The 19279-nt window shown below is 34.9% G+C and overlaps 2 protein-coding genes across 3 annotated transcripts in view; one reads left to right on the top strand and one right to left on the bottom strand.

Annotated features, from left to right (window-relative positions):
- Positions 1–1809: 1809 nt before the first annotated feature.
- Positions 1810–11592, bottom strand: dnaja2b (DnaJ heat shock protein family (Hsp40) member A2b). The gene is made up of 9 exons (XM_073850312.1): positions 11443–11592; positions 9578–9637; positions 8817–9046; positions 7841–7921; positions 7100–7233; positions 6824–7020; positions 4839–4983; positions 4631–4758; positions 1810–2822 (listed from the first exon to the last, which is right to left on the bottom strand). The coding sequence occupies exons 1-9, from the start codon at positions 11518–11520 to the stop codon at positions 2634–2636; spliced, it is 1242 nt and encodes a 413-aa protein (XP_073706413.1). The 5' UTR covers positions 11521–11592; the 3' UTR covers positions 1810–2633.
- Positions 11593–13251: 1659 nt separating this feature from the next.
- ppp6r2b (protein phosphatase 6, regulatory subunit 2b) overlaps positions 13252–19279 on the top strand; it is a 36563-nt gene continuing 30535 nt past the window's right edge. For both annotated transcript variants that reach the window (XM_073850026.1, XM_073850027.1), the window contains exons 1-2: positions 13252–13447; positions 15904–16036. The gene's annotated coding sequence lies outside the window, so the exon portion shown is untranslated. The remainder of the gene's footprint in view (positions 13448–15903; positions 16037–19279) is intronic.

Below are 19279 nucleotides of genomic sequence, written 5' to 3' on the forward strand. Positions count from 1 at the left end.
TTAATTTAACTGTAAGAGTGAATTGTGTTTCCTGTTCAGGTTCAAGAGCGACTGGCCATCGTCCAGAGTCGGAAGGCAGATGAAGATTTGTTGGGTCTGACACAGGAAGACACACTCAGACATCTGACCGATACACTACGACAGGTACACACACATTTAAGTGCACATACTTTTAGACACCTCTACATGGACATGATGTAAATGTTGATTGCATATTCTAGGAGGACGAGCAACAACAGAAAACTTTAGTAAGAGAGAAACTTCAGCAGATGAGGAGAGAACGCTCCTGCATTCTCCAGACCAGACGGGAGAGGTAATGTACTTATGCTACGCTAGTTCATTCTGAAAGTGATCACTAGCTTTTTGTTTATCATTTATTCATCCTGATGTTCTACCTCAAGTCTTATGTGTATCATTTTAGTGCTTGAAAGATATGAGATAAAAAGTCAAAATTCTGACAAAAGTTGAATTTAAGACATAAAATGTCAAATTACGACCAGTTGAAATTGTCAAATCATAATTATGAGATAAAAAGTCAAACCTGACAAAATTATGATAAGTCAAATTTAAGACAAGCAATTTTCAAATTATGTAAAAATTGACAAATCATAATGAGATAAAAGATTTAAAATAAGCCATTTTAAAATTGACAAGTCAAAGTTGACAAATCATAATTATGAAATAAAAAACATCAAGTCAAAGTTGTGATAAAAGTTGAAATTAAGACATAAAATTGTCAAATTATGACAAGTTGAAATTGACAAACTATAAAAATGAGATTAAGTCAAAATTTATACACCAAGTTAAAATTATGATAGTCAAAATTAAGATACAAATGTCAAATTATAATTATGAAATGAAGTCAAAATTTACATACTAAGTCATAATTATGCTAAAAGTTTAAATTATGACAGAATTGTCAAATTATGACAAGTCAAAATTGACAAATCATAATTATGGGCTATAAAGTCGAAATTGACATTCGAAGTCAAAATTATGATTAAAGTCGAAATTAAGACATACAATTGTCAAATTATGACAAGTCAAAATTGACAAATCATAATTATGGGCTATAAAGTCGAAATTGACATACTAAGTCAAAATTATGATAAAAGTCGAATTTAAGACATAAAATTGTCAAGTAATGAAGTCGAAATTGATAAATCATAATTGAGATTAAAGTCAAAATTATGATAAATCAAAATGAAGACATAAAATGGTCAAATTATGAATAAAGTTGAAATTGACAAGTCAAAATTGACAAATCATAACTGAGATAAATCAAAAATTATGTGCAAAGTCTAAATTAAGATCATAAAAAGTTGAAATTGACAAATCGTCATAATTTCAACTTTTTTTCTTAGTTACAAGTCAAAATTGTCAAAAATTAAGTGGAAAGTTCCAGTAACCTTTAAAAATCAAAATGATAAATTAAAAATGTTGTGGAAATTGACATACTAAATCATATTTATGAGAAACTGTCACACAAAATCATTTATAAGATCTCATAGTTATGACTTGGTACATGACAGAAATTGGCTTCCGCCTGAAACAACCTGTGTTGATTAAAAAGGATCTGCTAAATTTCTCCATTTGTGTAGTAAAAAAAAACCCTGAGTTTGAAACTAAATGAGGGTCTTTTTAGAAAAAAAATTAAAGTTGCACTCATCTAACAATGTTGTGTTTTTACAGAAACACAGCTGGGTTTAAAGAGCTCCTTGCACCCACGGCTCAACGCATGACCGAAACCGAAGAAGGACGCTAGTGCGTACTCAAAACCCATTTCTACAAACATACAGCACACGGTCAAAACATTCATCCACTTTATTGATGTATGAGCACAAAAGTAACTGTTTGAAAGATAGCATCTCGTATTCACGGTTCAAACACTTTCCTAATTGCCAATGATAAATGCCGCCCCCTATAGGTTTATAATAGTGCTTACAATGCATGCACACATCGGCTGCAGATCTTTTAAGAAGACTGGTGTTTCTTTGGCAAATAATAAGTTGCATGACTCGTAAATCTTTATCATAGACAGTAAGCACATTAAAACACTTTTGGGTTTGGTTTGCTCGGTGTTAATCTCAGTAAAGAGCGTGTCGTCCACATGCATGCTATTCTGTCCTGCCATTGAATATAAACCAGCACAACAGTACAAGATGACTGACAGTGCCTGAATAACTGGCAAATATATAATGAAACACGTTTGAACATTTTATTGAACTCCAGGAAACTCCACAATGCTTCAGTCTTTAACAGATTTGTGCGTGCGTGTGTTAATTATAACTTAAACAACAGTCTGTCTCCACACAGACACTGAGTTTTATATTATTCAGAGAGCATATATACTGTGAAAGTCTACGATGGAAATGAAATAGTGATGAATAAATTATTTCGCCTTTAGTTATGCTTGTCTTTTCTTTTAAAACAGTGCATGAATGAGCGTACTCGTAGGTAAGATTGCAGTAAATAAGTGTAAGTGTATGTCTATATATACTGCAAGTGTGTGTGTGTGTGTGTGTGTGTGTTTGGTTCACTATATGATGGACGTGGAGGGCGAGGATCGAATCTGTCCGACAAAAGGGAATTGTAATACTTCCCCCCAAAAAAACTTGCAAAGGATTCTGGGACTACTGGTGGGCGCATTGCACCCCCGGACCGTGCGGACCCCCTTCTTCGTCGGAGCTGTCGTTGTACGCTTCGCGACGGTGACCTCCAGACGATCCCTGACTGATGTCAAAGTCCTGCAGATCAACTTCCTCCGCATCAGCTGAGATGACAGGAACCTCTGTACGAGACGGCAACAGATCCTCCAACTCCTGCGTCAATAGACACACACAAGAAATAGGGCACTTTGGTCAAATCCCGTCAGGTACGCTCTATTGTTATTTTAGTATTTAGGTACTATTACACACTACCAGTCAAAAGCCTCTATTTATTTGATCCAAAGTACAGCAAAAACGGTACATTTTTTAAATATTTTCACTATTTAAAATAGCTTTTTCTTTTTAAATATATTTTAAAGGTGCCATAGAATGCATTTACACAACATTTTTAAATTGTTCTCTGATATCTACATACAAGGTATATGGCATAGGAAAGGGCAAAAAAATCTCCAGAAATGGTTTTACAGGTCCATTTACAACCCTAGGATTTGCCCCTAGAATGAAATGCTCCGTTATTGCCTTATTTGGAAGCTTCATGAATATTAATGAGCTCTGCTCTGATTGGATGTTTCACAGACCGGCTTAACTCTACAGCTCGCACATGGATAAAAATATATATTTAATTAGGAGCTCTAGCTGCTTTTAATATGCGGTTTGTTGAATCGCGGACATTTTAGTCTGATTACTGTGATGCATGTGCTCTGTGTAACGTTATAATGCAGAGGGAGTGCTTCCTACCACACAAGTTGAGCAGCTCGTCAGTGATTCTCAAGATCTGTAAATCATTCGCCATCATCAGGCAGTTATTTCTCTGTTTATGTGGTAAGTGAAATCCTATGTATTGCAATGTAACAGGCTAGCGCTAGCATTAAGCTAACCGTGTCCCTTCTGTGGCTTGCCTTGTGTTACTGATGTGCTGACGATACCGATGATTGGGCGATGCAAATGTTGGAGGCGTAACTATTAACGATCTCGGGAAAGTTTCGTAACAGTCGGTGTTATGTTGGAATTGCCCTATTTTTCGGTGATCTTTTGCAAACACTAGATTTATATAAGAAGGAGGAAATGTTGGTGTTTAAGACTCATGGTATGTCATGTCCGTGTACTGAACTGTTATTATTTAACTATGCCAAGGTAAACAAGTTTTCCATTCTATGGCACCTTTAAAATGTAATTTATTCTTGTGATTTCAAAGCTCTAAAAAGAAAGTTTTTGAACCACTCACTTTCACTGTTTGGGTTTCCGCTCACAGCCATCTTGCCAGTCAAGACGTGTCGATCTCCGAATGCGAATGAATGGACTCCATAGGACGAAATATTAGGCTTATATGAGGCTCTTTTTACAACTAGAAGGTTAATATTGTTTTTCACTTGCGACAAAACAACAAATTAGCCGTGCATTTATATGGAAATATGCTTTAGGAGCTATCCATCCTCGCACTCGGAGATCAACACCTCTTGACTGGCAAGACGGCCGCGAGCGGAAACTCAAACAGTGAAAGTGAGTTGTTCAAAACCTTTCTTTTTAGTAAACTCTGTGTACACGAACAATGTTCTCAATGCTGGAGTTCATGTGTAGAGACCCAGGCGATACTTCGAGCAAAGTGTCATGGTGTGTCGAGCCTTCTTAGTGTTGTAGAAATATCGATTTTGATGCGCTCAAATGTATGCCCCTAGTACTCCCATTCACCGGCCACTGACCACAAAACTAAATCACAGTCAATCTCAAAAACGGCTTGTTTGTCGTAATTATGCTTTTAGATATAAGTTTGTCTCGTTTAAAGTAAAAAAAAAAAAAAACAGCCCAGGTTGCATTTTGGCAACAGTTATCCTTTAATGGCTACCGTCAACTTGAGGCTGAGTAAATGCTAACAATTTTTTTTATTTTTGGGTAAACGATCCCTTTAAGTATATTTGTAGAAGTGCAGCAAGCACTTATCAACAACACTATTGAAAACTCACCGTTAGTTTCTCCGTGCTGATCCAGCCGTTCTCGGGAAACTGGACATCAAACTTGATGTACAGATCTCCTTTCTCAAACGGGTTTCTGTACTGAGGCATTCCTTCCCCTCGGACAACCCTTATAGAACCTAACAACGAGAACATAACGTTTCCTACAGCATATTCCACAAAAAAAACAAAAAAACAAACAAACAAACATTGTGCTCACCTGGCTCTATGACTTTGCCAGGGGGATATTTGATGACGAGATGTCGTCCGTCGAGGTGCGTGAGCATGAACTGAAATCCGCAGAGCGCCTCCACCAGACCAATCTTGTGGCAAATGTGCAGATCGTTTCCATCACGACGGAACTCCTGTAAACAAAGACATCATAGGTATTTTTGCTCTAAAAGTAGTGGAAAAACACATCTCCTTCCATTTTAGTGTTACATTCTTTTCCACCTTGATTTTCATAAACCGCTATAGTGAAATAACGAGAATAATAAAGTTCAGTAAAGGGTAAAACGGTTTGCAGTACAAACCATTGTGTTCATAATTAAGATAATACATTAAAATAATATAGTAAGACACAACAGAGCCGTTTTGTACAGCTAAAAATAGATGAAATTGATGACATTAAATTTACAAATACCCACTCTTAAGGGAAAAATAAGGTGGATAATGCACATCCTAACTAGAGATGCTCCGATCAGCATTTTTGGGGCCGATTACCGATCACCAAGATCAGTTTACCCAAAAATGGAAATTGTCATTTACTCACACTCAAGTTGACAGTAGCCATTAACTTCCGTAGTATGGAAAAAATATTATGGAAGTCAATGGCTATCGTCAACTGTTCAGTTACCAATATTCTTTAAAATAACTTCTTTTGTGTTCAACAGAAGAAATAATCTTATATAGCTGAGTAAATGAAAACATAATTTTCATTTTTTTAGTGATATGTCTCTTTAAGAGCACATGCATGTGTAAATTAAAGTCCAACAGGAAAAAAAAAAAAAATCACATTTATCTATGTTCATGATTTAACAAAATTTTTATTGTAATTAATTGGAATTGGAAATCCTGTACGCAAGCCAACTAATGATGGTTTTATGAGTAACAATTTTACTGTTAATATAAAAAGACATATGTGACCCTGGACCACAAAACCAGTCTTAAGTCGCTGGGGTATATTTGTAGCAATAGCCAAAAATACATTGCATGGGACAATTTTTTTTTTTCTTTTATGCCAAAAATCATTAGGAAATTAAGTAAAGATCATGTTCCATTAAGATTTTTTGTAAAATTCCTACTGTAAATATATCAAAATGTAATTTTTTGATTTGTAATATGCATTGTTAAGAACCTAATTTGGACAACTTTAAAGATGATTTTCTCAGTATTTCGATTTTTTTGCACCCTCAGATTCCCGATTTTCAAATAGATGTATCTCGGCCAAATATTGTCCAATCCTAACAAACCATACATCAATAGAAAGCTTATTTATTGAACTTTCATATGATGTATAAATCTCAATTTTGTCAAATTTAACCTTATGACTGGTTTTGTGGTCCAGGGTCACATATTACAAATATTTTAAAAATATAAATATTTAATATATTAAAATTCAATTAAATTAAACTGTAAAATAATTTAAATAATTTAAGTACCTACTTAACCATATTTTGGGGATGAATTTATACCCAAAAGTGAGCAAAACCTGACAAAATCTCCAAAAACCTCCCTTTGGGGACATGCTCATTTAAGTTTTTTTGAAATTGTAAAAATGCAGAAAGTTTTCTGTTAGGGGTAGGTTTATGTTAGAAAATGTATAACTATCTGTATATGTGACCCTTGAACACAAAACCAGTCCCATTGAAGTATTGAAATTCCATTGAAAATCTGGAATCTGAGGGTGCAAAAAAAAAAAAAAAATCTAAATTTGAAAATTGCCTTTAAAGTTGTCCAAATGAAGTTCTTAACACTGCATATTATTAATCAAAAATTAAGTTTTGATATATTTATGGTAGGAAATTTACAAAATATTCTCATGGAACATCGATCGTTTTGACTCCTACACTGTATTTTTGGCTATTGCTACAAATATACCCGTGCTGCTTATGACTGGTTTTGTGGTCGAGGGCCACATATAAAAACAACAGAAGTCTATGTAATGTCCCTATTTAGATAGCTAAGTAAACGTCTGTGTGTTACCTCATGTTCTTTCTCCTGCAGCACTAGTATAATGTCTCCAGGCTCTGTGTTGGGCGACTGGTCCGCTTCTCCGCTAAATGTGATCTTCTGTCCATGTTTCATTCCTTTATCCACATGCACCTCTAAGACCTTCACCTCTTTACACACCTTACGGCCCTCGCACTCTTTACAGCGGTCCTTCTCGTGGATCACTTCCCCTAAAAACGCAAACCATGCATCGAAATGTTGTATTCAGAGCATCACAAAGTTCATGAATGAATGAAAATGAATGCTCACCCTCTCCATTGCAGTCAGTGCACACGGATTGCATCTGCTGTACCATGCCAGGAGCCAGCTGTCTGATCATAATCCGCATGCCGCGGCCCCGACACGTGGTACACTTCTGCACGGCCCCCGTTTTACCCCCTTGACTGAGGAAAAAAAAAGTTACATTTATTTTGCTGCATTTAATGGATTAGATCACTTCCAGAATATAAATTTCCAGATAATGCACTCACACCTATGTCATCCAAGATGTTCATATCTTTCTTTCTTCAGATGAAAACAAATGAAGGTTTTTGAGAAAAACATCGCAGGATTTTTCTCCATATAGTGGACTTCAATGGGAGCCAAAGAGTTGAAGGTCCAAACTGCAGTTTCAACGCAGCTTTAAAAGGCTCTACAAAGTCCCAGCCAAGGAATAAGGGTCTTATCTTATTTCTCTCTCTTTTTTTTTTATTTAAATAATGGCAGATCGTATTGCTAGATAAGACCTTTATTCCTCAGCTGGGATCATGTAGAGGCCTTTGAAGCTGCACTGAAACTGCAATTTGGATTTTCAGCCTTTTGTTCCCCATTGAAGTCCACTATATGCAAAAAAAAATCTGGATTGTTTTTCTCAAAAACCTTAATTTCTTTTCGACTGAAAAAAAGAGAAAGACTTGAACATCTTGGATGACATGTGGGCGAGTAAATTATCAGAAAATCTTTATTCTGGAAGTGAAGATCATGTATAAAATTCTGCTCTCACACACTCACCCATTGCAGGCACTGCAGAGTACGTTCTTGCTTAGCTGTAGTTTGGTTGTTTTTCCATTGTACAGATCTTCCAAAGACACTCTATCAGGTATTTAAAAAAAAGAGTTTTTAAATCATTTGTTTAAAGAACATTTTCATGCATTTTACAGTACATCTCACCACAGTTTGGAATAATGTGTACAGATAAATCATGCACAAAGACCTCTTTAAGGTTAAAACTGCTTTGTGTCTGCTCCAAATTCTATGCAAAGATGTAATTCTGCATAAAATCCAGACTAAATTATGCTGGTTTCAACCCACCTCAGCCCAGTTGTGTTTGCTATATAAATGCATTTATGCCATTTCTGAACAGCATTAAACAGTTTGTGTAAATGCCACTTAAAGCTGTGGTTTAAGCAAAAATTACTCAACCTTATGTCATTCCCAACCTACAAGACTATTTTTCTGGGCCTTGAATGTGATAGTTGCTTTGCTGTCTATGCAGGGTCAGAAAGCTCTTGGATTTCATCAAAAATATCTTAATTTGTGTTCAGAAGATAAACGAAAGTCTGACGGGTTTGGAACGACATGAGGTTGAGTATTTAATGACATAATTTTATTTTTGGTTGAACTATCCCTTTAAGAAGCACATCTATGCCACCTTTGCAGATAAAAAAAAGATCAATTTTGATTTCACATTCATTTAAAGGTATTGTTCACCCAAATCCTGTCTTTATTTACTCACCATCAAGTTGACGGTAGCCATTGACTTCCATAGTATGGAGAAAAAAAAAAAACTATGGAAGTCAATGGCTACCGTCAAATTTTTGGTTACAAACATTCTTCAAAATAACTTCTGTTCTTTTCAACAGAAGAAAGAATCTACAGGTTTGTAATAACTTGAGGTTTTCATTTTTGGATTAACTAATAGACATATACATAAAATATATATATTTTTATTCCCAGGTTCTGTTCATGAGTTTTCATATTCACTCACTTTAGTGGATGTATCATGTCCTCTCCTCTCCGTCGGCCGCCGTTCCGGCTCCTGCTGCTCTGGCCGCCCATAAAGCCGAACAGGCCTCCGCCGAAGATGTGAGAGAAGATGTCTTCCATTCCGGCTCCGCCACCGCCTCCCTCACGCAAGCCCTGCTCTCCATAACGGTCATACAAGTCCTTCTTCTCCGGGTTAGTCAGGACCTCGTATGCAAAACTGATCTCCTTAAACTAAATCAAACAGGTCAAATTATTATTATCATGTTAAATAGTTAGTTCACTCAAAAATGAAAATTCTGTCATTGATTACTCACCCTCATGTTGTTCCAAATCCATAAGACCTTTGTTCATTTTCAGAACACAAATTAAGACATTTTAGATGAAATCCAAGAGCTTTCTCAACCTGCATAGACAGCAATGGAACTACCACTTTCAAGGTCCAGAAAGGTCATTGTTAAAATAGTTCATGTAACATCAGTGGTTTAACTGTAATTTTATGAATCTATGAGAATTCTTTTTTTGCACAAAGCAAATATAAATAATGACAAAGTGCAGCGTAAATAAAAGGACCCTTATTGTCTATAGATGATCAGAAAGCTCTCAGATTTCATCAAAAATATCTTAACTTATGTTCTGATGATAAACAAAGATCTTACGGGTTTGGAACGACTTGAGGGTGAGTAATTAATGACAGAACTTTCATTTTTGGGTGATCCCTTTGATAGCTTTCAGAACTTAGATTTCGGTAAAATGAGAACTTACCTTGTCACCTGCGTTAGGGTTTTTATCAGGGTGGTACTCTTTTGCTAATTTCCGGTATGCCTAAAAAAACCACACAAAATTATCACTATTTAGAGATGTTTAGTCAGACAAACATTACTTTTACATAGATTGACACTGAAGAGGGACCTGTGCCTCAGAAACAGTAATATCACAGAGCCCTTCTGAGTTCAGTTCATAAGTAACCATCTAGCAATGACCCAATTCACCCTGGCAACACCCTTGCATGTCTGTACAAATTACAAATTTCTGTTTTCATTTCTTTAATAATTTGCAGTTATTAAGAAGCGCTTAAAATTTCATAAGTAATTAAATAAAAATGCATTATTTTTTTAAATCTAAAAATGTAGATTAAAAATTGGGAATTTTGACTTTGAATTTGAATTTTCATGCAAGGTAAAAAAAAAATTAGTTTCTGGGAATTTAAAGATTTTACCAAGTTTCAAATTAAAGATTATTGGATTTACATTAGTATAAGAAAATACTACCTCACACTACCTTTTTATCTTTTAGAAGTTATTTAATTTTTGGGGGGGTTACCCTGGACCACAAAACATCATCTGAAAGCTGAATAAATAAGCTTTCCATTGATCTATGGTTTGTTAGGATAGTATATATTTGGCAGAGATACAACTTTTTGAAAATCAGCCTGAGGGTGCAAAAAAAAAAAAAAAAAATCAAAATATTGAGAAAATCTCTTTTAAAGTTGTCCAAACTAAGTTCTTAGCAATATTACTATATTACTAATCAAAAATTAGGTTTTGATATATTTACAGTAGGAAATTTGCAAAATATCCTCATGGAACATGATCTTTATGATTTGTGGCATAAAAGAAAAAACAAATTAACCAATACAATGTACTGTTGGCTATTGCTACAAATATACCCATGCTACTTACGACTGGTTTTGTGGTCCAGAGCCACATTTTAGTATTTATTTAGTCATTTGATTCATAGATTCTAAATTATTTAATATATTTGTTGTATATTAGTAACGTAAAAGTAATTTAAAAAACTGTTTACATGTACTATAGCATGACACACTGTTTAAAATGTCAAAAATCTTTACAATTTTAACAATTCCTAATATGACTCAATATTACACTAATGCTATGCATCATTGAAAAGCCCAATTGTGAGTACTGAGGCGAAGACCACAATTTCCCCAACATCTGACTGATCAAAGGAAGCAAGCTATTTCCCACTAAGCATATTACATGGATTGTGCTTTTTCTTGAACCTAGTGGCTTTGAATTCACATTCCAGTTCTTTCATGTATCTATTGTGTGATAACTCCACACATCCCACATTATTTTGGGTCTAGCTGTGTTCTCTGAAATCCTTTGTGTGCACACAATCAAACAACAACAACAGAAAGCCAACTTGAGCATCAAGGCCAGAGCCTGATCACTACCTTCTAACAAAGGACTAAACACAAATATGCCGTTTCACATCGAGGGAATAGCTAAAACAATACCCTGACATTGCATTAACCATCTCTGACTCATTGCTCATGATACGAGCTCAGGTTTAGTACAGCAGCTGGTAAGCTAAGCATCTCCTTGGACTGCAAGAAGCACCTTCAGCTGATGCAGCACCTGGCTGATGCTCGTATCACGTAAGTTACCGCAATACAAATAGTAAACAAACTACATTATTTGACTACGTATCGTTCATAATCCTCCCCAAATCATTTCCAGACCCAAAGAAAGGCCACACTGGAGGATCCCAGCAGCATGCAACCTGCAAAACACACTAGTGGCTCCCACAACATGCAGCATCCTGCGTCGCTCGTATCTTTAGTTTCGATACGATACGATGCGCGGGGCGGAAAGGACCGTTTCTACCTTTTTGAGCTCGTTTTCGGTGGCGGACGGAGATACTCCGAGGATGTCGTAGAGTTTAGTGTCTACGACGTTCGCCATGTCTGCAGACCGGTGCAGCAGCTGCGCAAGGAGGAGCAGAGAGAGAGAGAGGAAAGCCGGCTGCGTGACGTCAACGTGCGCGCCGCCGAGTCAGTGACTCTGGCGCGTATCCGCGCCCAGCGCACGCGCGCGCTTGCTCTCCTGCGCCACAGTGTGATTGATAAACAATTATGTGTCTTTTTTTTACACACGAAACAGTCTTTCATTTATTTGTGTTATTTGCTTCTTTTTAGTGTCATATGCCTCAAATAAACCTCAAAGTTTTGATTAACGTTACATATCTCTGCATTCTCTAGTCTCAGCCAGGGGACTTTATTTTTTAATTTAATTTCAGATGACTGTTATGTTTAAATGTATTTTTTTCCGCTTAAAAATCATTAAAATAAAATAATATTTGTAAAAAAATAAAATATATATGTGTGTGTGTGTGTGTGTGTGTGTGTGTGTGTGTGTGTGTGTGTGTGTGTGTAAAATATATTTTAAACATTATATATTTAACTTTATTTATATTATATTGTGATGTATATGTTCGTATATTTGTCTTATTTTTCTTAAAATAGGCCTAAATAAAATTTTGATACATTAGTACAAAATGTGTAACATATATAATGTTACTGTGACATATTCATTTATATTTAAACATTATGTGTTATTTAAATGTATTTATTTAAATGAATATATAAAATATACATATATGCTTGTTTTTATTTATATATATTTAAACATTTATATATTTAACTTTATCTTATATTTTAATGTGTTTGTATATTTGTTATAATTACGAAATACTTATTTTTATAAAAAATATATGTAACATATAATGTTATTGTGAAATACATATAAAAATAATATTTAAACATATATGTTTAACTTTATATTATATTTTGATGCATATATTCATATATTATATCATATAAAATTATGATGACTTATTTTTATAAAAAAAATATGTAACATATATAAACAGATTTAAATTAATTTATTTTATATTTTGATGTATTTGTTCGTATATTTGTCTTAATGTTCTTAAAATAAATACAATTATAAAACAATTCACATTATATATAATGTTAATGTGACATTTATATATAAACATTATGTTAAATACATTTATTTAAAAGAATATATAAAATATGCATGCATACTTGTTTATATATATTTAAACATTATATATTTATTTATATTATATTTTAATGTATGTTTGTATATTTGTTATAACTACGATATAGGCTACTTATTTTTATAAAAATATGTAACATATAATGTTATTGTGAAATATATATAAATAATATTTAAACATTATATATTTTGATGCATATATTCGTATTTTATATCGTATTCAATTATGGCTTATTTTTAAAAAATGTAACATATAAACAGATTTAAATTAATTAATTTTATATTTTGATGTATATGTTCGTATATTTGTCTTAATGTTCTTAAAATAAATACAATTATAAAAAAATAAACATTATATATAGTTAATGTAACATATATTTACAAATAAACATTATATGTTAACTACATTTATTTAAAAGAATATATAAAATATGCATAATATGCATGCATATATATATATATAAGGAAGGATTTATATACAGTGCTTCCGTCTTCCCAGAAATCTAAACCAATACATAATAAATCGAACCGATCGCCCAAGCGCGTTCACACACGCAGCATGCGCGTCCGCGTCTCCTGGTCGGCCATTTTGACTTGAGAAATAGTGTCAAAATCTTTTTCTGCTCACAGTTTAAAGCTCTGAAGGGGCCAGTGTTGAAGCAGGGCTGCTGAAGGAGGAAGGATATCGGGGGGATCTATGGATGCAGGACGATGCAACGCCAACCAAATATCATATTTCCCCTCTGACAGCCTACAGAACAGGTCTGATCACAGATTGCTGTTTGTCTGACATCTCAAAGTATTACTGGTAAGTTTACAGCTGTTTATTTGTTAATAGTAATGTTATTTATCACTGTATCCGTGCGTAACGTTATATATTCCAGTCGATCGACTCTGATGAACACAGCAGATGCGTTTATGACCTGCACATGGACTCACGTGACATACGAGCAATGATTAAATAAACCATGATTATGTTAAACACTAATGTCTTTCACCTTGAAGTGTATGCTCATTTACAGTCTCCATATACTAAGATAAATCAGATAATATAGTTACACGTCGTATTATAGCCTTGACTTGCCTTTTGTGCTCCGGAGTATGTTTACTTTTGTTTATGCAAATAGGCTTGATACTATTTGGAGGCTTTTGGCAGTGGAGGCATTTATAATGCTTTGCAACATCCAGTAATCAGGCATGCAAATTCTCAGCGTTCTGATTGGTGGTTCGAGTCTCGCCTCTGCGTTCCGATTGGTGGATCACGGACAGTGACATTGAGCGAGGCCGTTGTGTGTCTGGCTGACATTGATCTTGAACGAGGGATTTGGTTTCGCCTTGTTATCATAAAGGCGTTTCGTGTGTATTTTAGTGAAAAATAGCATGGGAATAAGAATTGTACAATCGTCAAAATGTAATTGAATGCCTGTAGCCCTGTCACACACGTAAACGTGGGCGTGAAGTGTGTGTGATGGGTGGACTGTATGATTTGATCACACACACATGTTGATCTCTGCAGTATTCTTGCTTTCGCCAAAACACGTGATATCTATCTATCTATCTATCTATCTATCTATCTATCTATCTATCTATCTATCTATCTGTCTGTCTGTCTGTCTGTCGTTCTATCTATCTATCTGTCGTTCTGTCTGTCTGTCTGTCTGTCTGTCTGTCGTTCTATCATTCTATCTATCTGTCTATCTATCTATCTATCTATCTATCTATCTGCAGTTGAAGTCAAAAGTTTACACCTTGGAGTATCTGCTCTGCAAAATAAAAGGGATCATACAAAATTCATGTTATTTTTTTATTTAGTACTAACCTGAATAAGATATTTCACAGAACATGTTTACATATAGTCCACAAGAGAAAATAATAGTTGAATTTGCAAGAATGACCCTGTTTAAAATTTTATATACACTTGATTCTTAATACTGTGTTGTTACCTGAATGATCCCCAGCTGTGTTTTACTTTAGTGATAGTTGTTCATGAGTCCCTTGTTTGTCCTGAACAGTTAAACTGCCTGCTGTTCTTTAGAAAAGTCCTTCAGGTCCTACAGATTTTTTTTTTTTTTTTTTTTTTTAGCATTTTTGTGTATTTCCAACAATGACACTATGATTTTGAGATCCATGTTTTTACACAACTGAGGGACTCATATGCAAATATTACAGAAGGTTAAAATGCTCTCTGATGCTCCAGAAGGAAAAAATAATGTGTGCAGTTTTTCTTATTTTGTCTAAATATCATATATTTTTTCCCATTTATTTCTGCCCTTCAGAAGCTACAGAAAACACTTACTTTTTTCCCAGAAGACAAAATAAGTTAAATTTACCCTGATCTTCAAATTCAAAAAGTTTTCAACCCCAATGCAAAGTGTTTCCTTCTGGAGCAACGTTTGGATAGGGTTCAGATACACAAAAATGCTGAAAAACCAAAGACTTTGTGGGACGTGAAGGATTTTTCTATAGAATGGCAGGCAGTTTAACTGTTCAGGACAAACAAGGGACTCATGAACAACTATCACTAAACAAAAAAAAAAAAACAGCTGTGGATCATTCAGGTAACAACACAGTATTAAGAATCAAGTGTATTTGAACTTTTGAATGGGGTCTTATTTGAATAAATCCAACTATTCTTTTCTATTGTGGACTATATGTAAACATCTTTTATGTGAAACATCTTATTCAGGTCAGTACTAAATCTAAAATTGCATGCATTTTGTATGATCCCTCTTATTTTGGTGAAATAATTAACATTTTGCAGATTTCACAAGGTGTATGTAAACCTTTGACATCTATCTATCTATCTATGCAGTATCTAGTCCTGACATAAAGAGTCATAAAAAGGTAATAACATTAAAAACGATGGAGATTTATGTAGCACATATAAATACTATAGTTGTGCTCTGCTCTGAAATCTTTTTCTCTGTGAGTGTGTTCTATATAAGTGTGTTGTCATGGATGTGGTGCAGTAATGGTGTGTGACACTGAATGATGTAGTTTAGGCTGGCAGCTGACCTCATATCCGCTGATTAATCCCATTAAGAGACTAAAAAGGAACATACTGCTGTCAGTGTGTGTGTGTGTGTGTGTGTGTGTGTGTGTGTGTGTGTGTACACATTAATGTGTGTTTAAACAAGCTTATTTTGAGTCCTAGTCATATTACAGAACTGTAATGTGGCTTAATTGAAGTGTGCATGGCATGCTTTCCTCAGTTCACTGTCTTAGTCTTAGTCATGTCTTGATGACTCGTCTTTCTCCCTACAGGTTCATGTGTTGTAATGAGAGGCAGCCTTGCGGATGGATGGGTTATATGACCACTGACCACTCAGTCTAGTAAACCAGTGTGTGTAAACTGGTCTCTGTATCCCAACTAAGGACACACACCATCTGACTAAAGGTAATTTATTATTATCATCACTTAAAGGAGAAGTTCACTTCCAGAATGAAAATTTCCTGATAATTCACTCACCCCTATGTCATCCAAGATGTTCATGTCTTTCTTTTTTCAGTCAAAAAGAAATCAAGGTTTGGATTTTTCTCCATATAGTGGACTTCAATGGTGGCCAATGGGTTGAAGGTTAAAAATGCAGTTTCATTGCAGCTTCAAAGGGCTCTACACAATCCTAGCCGAGGAATAAGAGTCTTATCTAGTGAAACAACTAGACTTATTCTAAGAAAAATACAAAGTTATATAGCTTTAAGTGTAAATGCATGTCTTGCGCTATAGTCATGCACACATGACATAGGTGTTTACAAAGCGAATATGCAAATAAAGTCAAACGCCCTTTACAAAAAAAGGTAAAACAAAGATGTTGGATGATTTTAAAGTTGGAGGAGAAAATGAGATGGAGTTTTTGAACCCTACCCTACTTTTTTGAACCAAAGTACACAGACGAAGAACTAACTGCACGTAACTTTTCCAACGTGATCACACAATGCCTAAAGTCATGCGCATTGCAGAGCTAGTGGGAGATGACCATTTGAGGTTTTTTTTTTTTTTCTTTTTTTTTTTTTTTTTGAAATTTTTTTGAAACCTTTATTCCTTGTCTGGGATCGTGTAGAGCCCTCCGAAGCTGCATTGAAACAGCAATTTGGACATTCAACCCGTTGGCTCCTATTAAAGTCTACTATATGGAGAAAAATCCTGGAATGTTTTCCTCAATAAACGGTATTTCTTTGCGACAGAAGAAAGAAAGACTTTATCATCTTGGATGACATGGGGGTGAGTACATTATCAGGAAACTTTGATTCTGGAAGTGAACTTTTCCTTTAAGTATTACACACATAACACTGCTCTGCATCATATTTGCTGAATGAAATCTATTACTGTCACACTCTGGCTGGGTTGAGGAGTGGAGATGGAGGAGGAGAACCGGAGTAAATGAATATATATAAGTTTATTAAATGAAAACACTGAAAATGATAACAAACAAACAAAAACCGGGAGCAAGAAATGAGCACATGTAACAGTATCGACGGACAAACGGGAGTGAGGAGACACAGACTTAAATACACTGAACATAGGGTGTGGTAACAAACAAGATAACGAGATGACGAGGGGGAAATACAAATATGGGCGTGAATAAACCAAAATAGACAAAACCAGGAGGGGGAGACAAAGACTAAACCATTACACTAGAAACATAGGGGGAAAAACACTAGAAAAACAGGACAGGACAAAATACTGACAATTGCCTGTTTCTTGCTCATTTTAAAGTGCTGATTTCAAAATAGTGGCTGTTCTGCTCTTGCATGTCAGGGTTTCTCATAAAATATGGTGCCTTTTGTAGCATTTCTGCTATCGACAACCATTTGTAAGTCTTGCATTATCCCTTTATCAGCAGAAAAACTGCCACATAGACATGATTCCTGTCGTGCTCTGAGTCAGGTTATAGCTGTTTCTTCAATTCTGAGCTGATTTTGATGTGAAAGTATTCTGAAAACATTATTGTATACCTAATCCTGATTTCAATGTGTGAATTATGGCCAGTGACAGAAGAAAATGCAAACATGTTGTCTGCTACATTTGTATGTGTTTTATTACACCAAACAGCAACAGAAAATTACAGATTTAGTGAAAAGGCTCATTTATTTAAACTTTTATGTAAAGAAAATACATACAACTTTAATGAATAAAGTTTTTGGAAATATTTTCCACTCCTTTGCAGATTGTAATCGTAATTGTAAGTACTTATTTTTAAACTGCTTTTATTATGTTGATATGTGCAATAACGCTGAATAGAGCTATATAAATACAGTTGAGATCAAAAGTTTACATACACCTTGCAGAATCTGATAAATGTTAATTATTTTACCCAAAATTAGAGGGATCATACAAAGTGCATGTTGTTGTTTATTTAGTACTAAACTGAATAAGATATTTCACATAAAAGACATTTACATATAGTCCACATGAGAAAATAATAGTTGAATTTATAAAAAATGAATGTCCTGAACAGTTAAACTGTCCACTGTTCTTCAGGAAAAATCCTTCAGGTCCCACTAATTCTTTTTCTTCATAATTTTTTGTCTATTTGAACCCTTACCAACACTGACGGTATGATTTTGAGATCCATCTTTTCACACTGAGGACAACTGAGGGACTCATATGCAACTATTACAGAAGGTTCAAATGCTCACTGATGCTCCAGAAGGAAAAATGATGCATTAAGAGCCAGGGGTGAAAACTTTTGAACAGAATGAAGATGTGTACATTTTCCTTATTTTGTCTAAATATCATTTTTTTTTTATTTAGTACTGCCCTTCAGAAGCTATAGAAGATACTTACATGTTTTCCAGAAGACAAAATAAGTTAAATTTACCCTGATCTTCAAATTCTGTTTTTTCCTTCTGAAGCATCAGTGAGCCTTTGAACCTTCTGTAATAGTTGCTTATGAGTCCTCCGTGTGAAAAGATAGATCTCAAAATTATAGTCATTGTTGGAAAGGGTTCACACAAAAATGCTGAAAAACCAAAGAATTTTGGGGACCTGAAGCATTTTTAGCATTTAACACAGGAGTCATGAACAACTATCACTAAACAAAACATATTTTATGTGAAATATCCTATTCAGGTTAGTACTAAATAAAAATGGTAAAATAATTAACATTTTGCAGATTCTGCGAGGTGTATGCAAACTTTTGACCTCAACTGTACAGCATATAACATTTGAAAAATCCTCTATTATTTTGTGAAAAACTATGTCATGGAAAGTTTGTATTGATATTTTGAACTAGGGGTGGGCGGTACACCGGTGTCATAGTCATCACCGGTGTGAGATTGCGCCACGACATGGATTTTCTAATACCGTCAATACCGGTATATTTAAAACATTAAATTTTCTTCAAACGTTCAGTTGTGGTCTGAATACCTGTCCTTATATATATCTTGTTGTAAATAAAAAAGTAAAACATATTCGTATCAGCTTTGCAGGTGGTAAAAGGGGAGTGGCCATTAAACGACTGGTGAAACATCGTGAAAGGTCGGCCCTGTAGCCTATACCAGGGGCGGAGTGGCAATCGGGACGACCGGGACTTTTCCCGGTCGGCCGGCAAAAGGATTTACACAGCGGATCACAAATTGAGCAGGCGCGAGGCGAACGCGACCGGCCTGTTAACTTTTACTTTCGATTTTGTAAAGG

Source organism: Garra rufa, chromosome 11 (genome assembly GCF_049309525.1).
Source record: "Garra rufa chromosome 11, GarRuf1.0, whole genome shotgun sequence".
In the NCBI taxonomy this organism is placed as follows: domain Eukaryota; kingdom Metazoa; phylum Chordata; class Actinopteri; order Cypriniformes; family Cyprinidae; genus Garra; species Garra rufa.

Coding starts and splice junctions, on each gene's coding strand:
- dnaja2b (XM_073850312.1), bottom strand. CDS start 11,520: ATGGCGAACGTCGTAGACACTAAACTCTACGACATCCTCGGAGTATCT. Junction 9,638..11,442: donor CCGAAAACGAGCTCAAAAAG/GTAGAAACGGTC, acceptor TGGTTTTTTTAG/GCATACCGGAAATTAGCAAA. Junction 4,984..6,823: donor TGCAGGAGAAAGAACATGAG/GTAACACACAGA, acceptor CTTTGTTTACAG/GAGTTCCGTCGTGATGGAAA.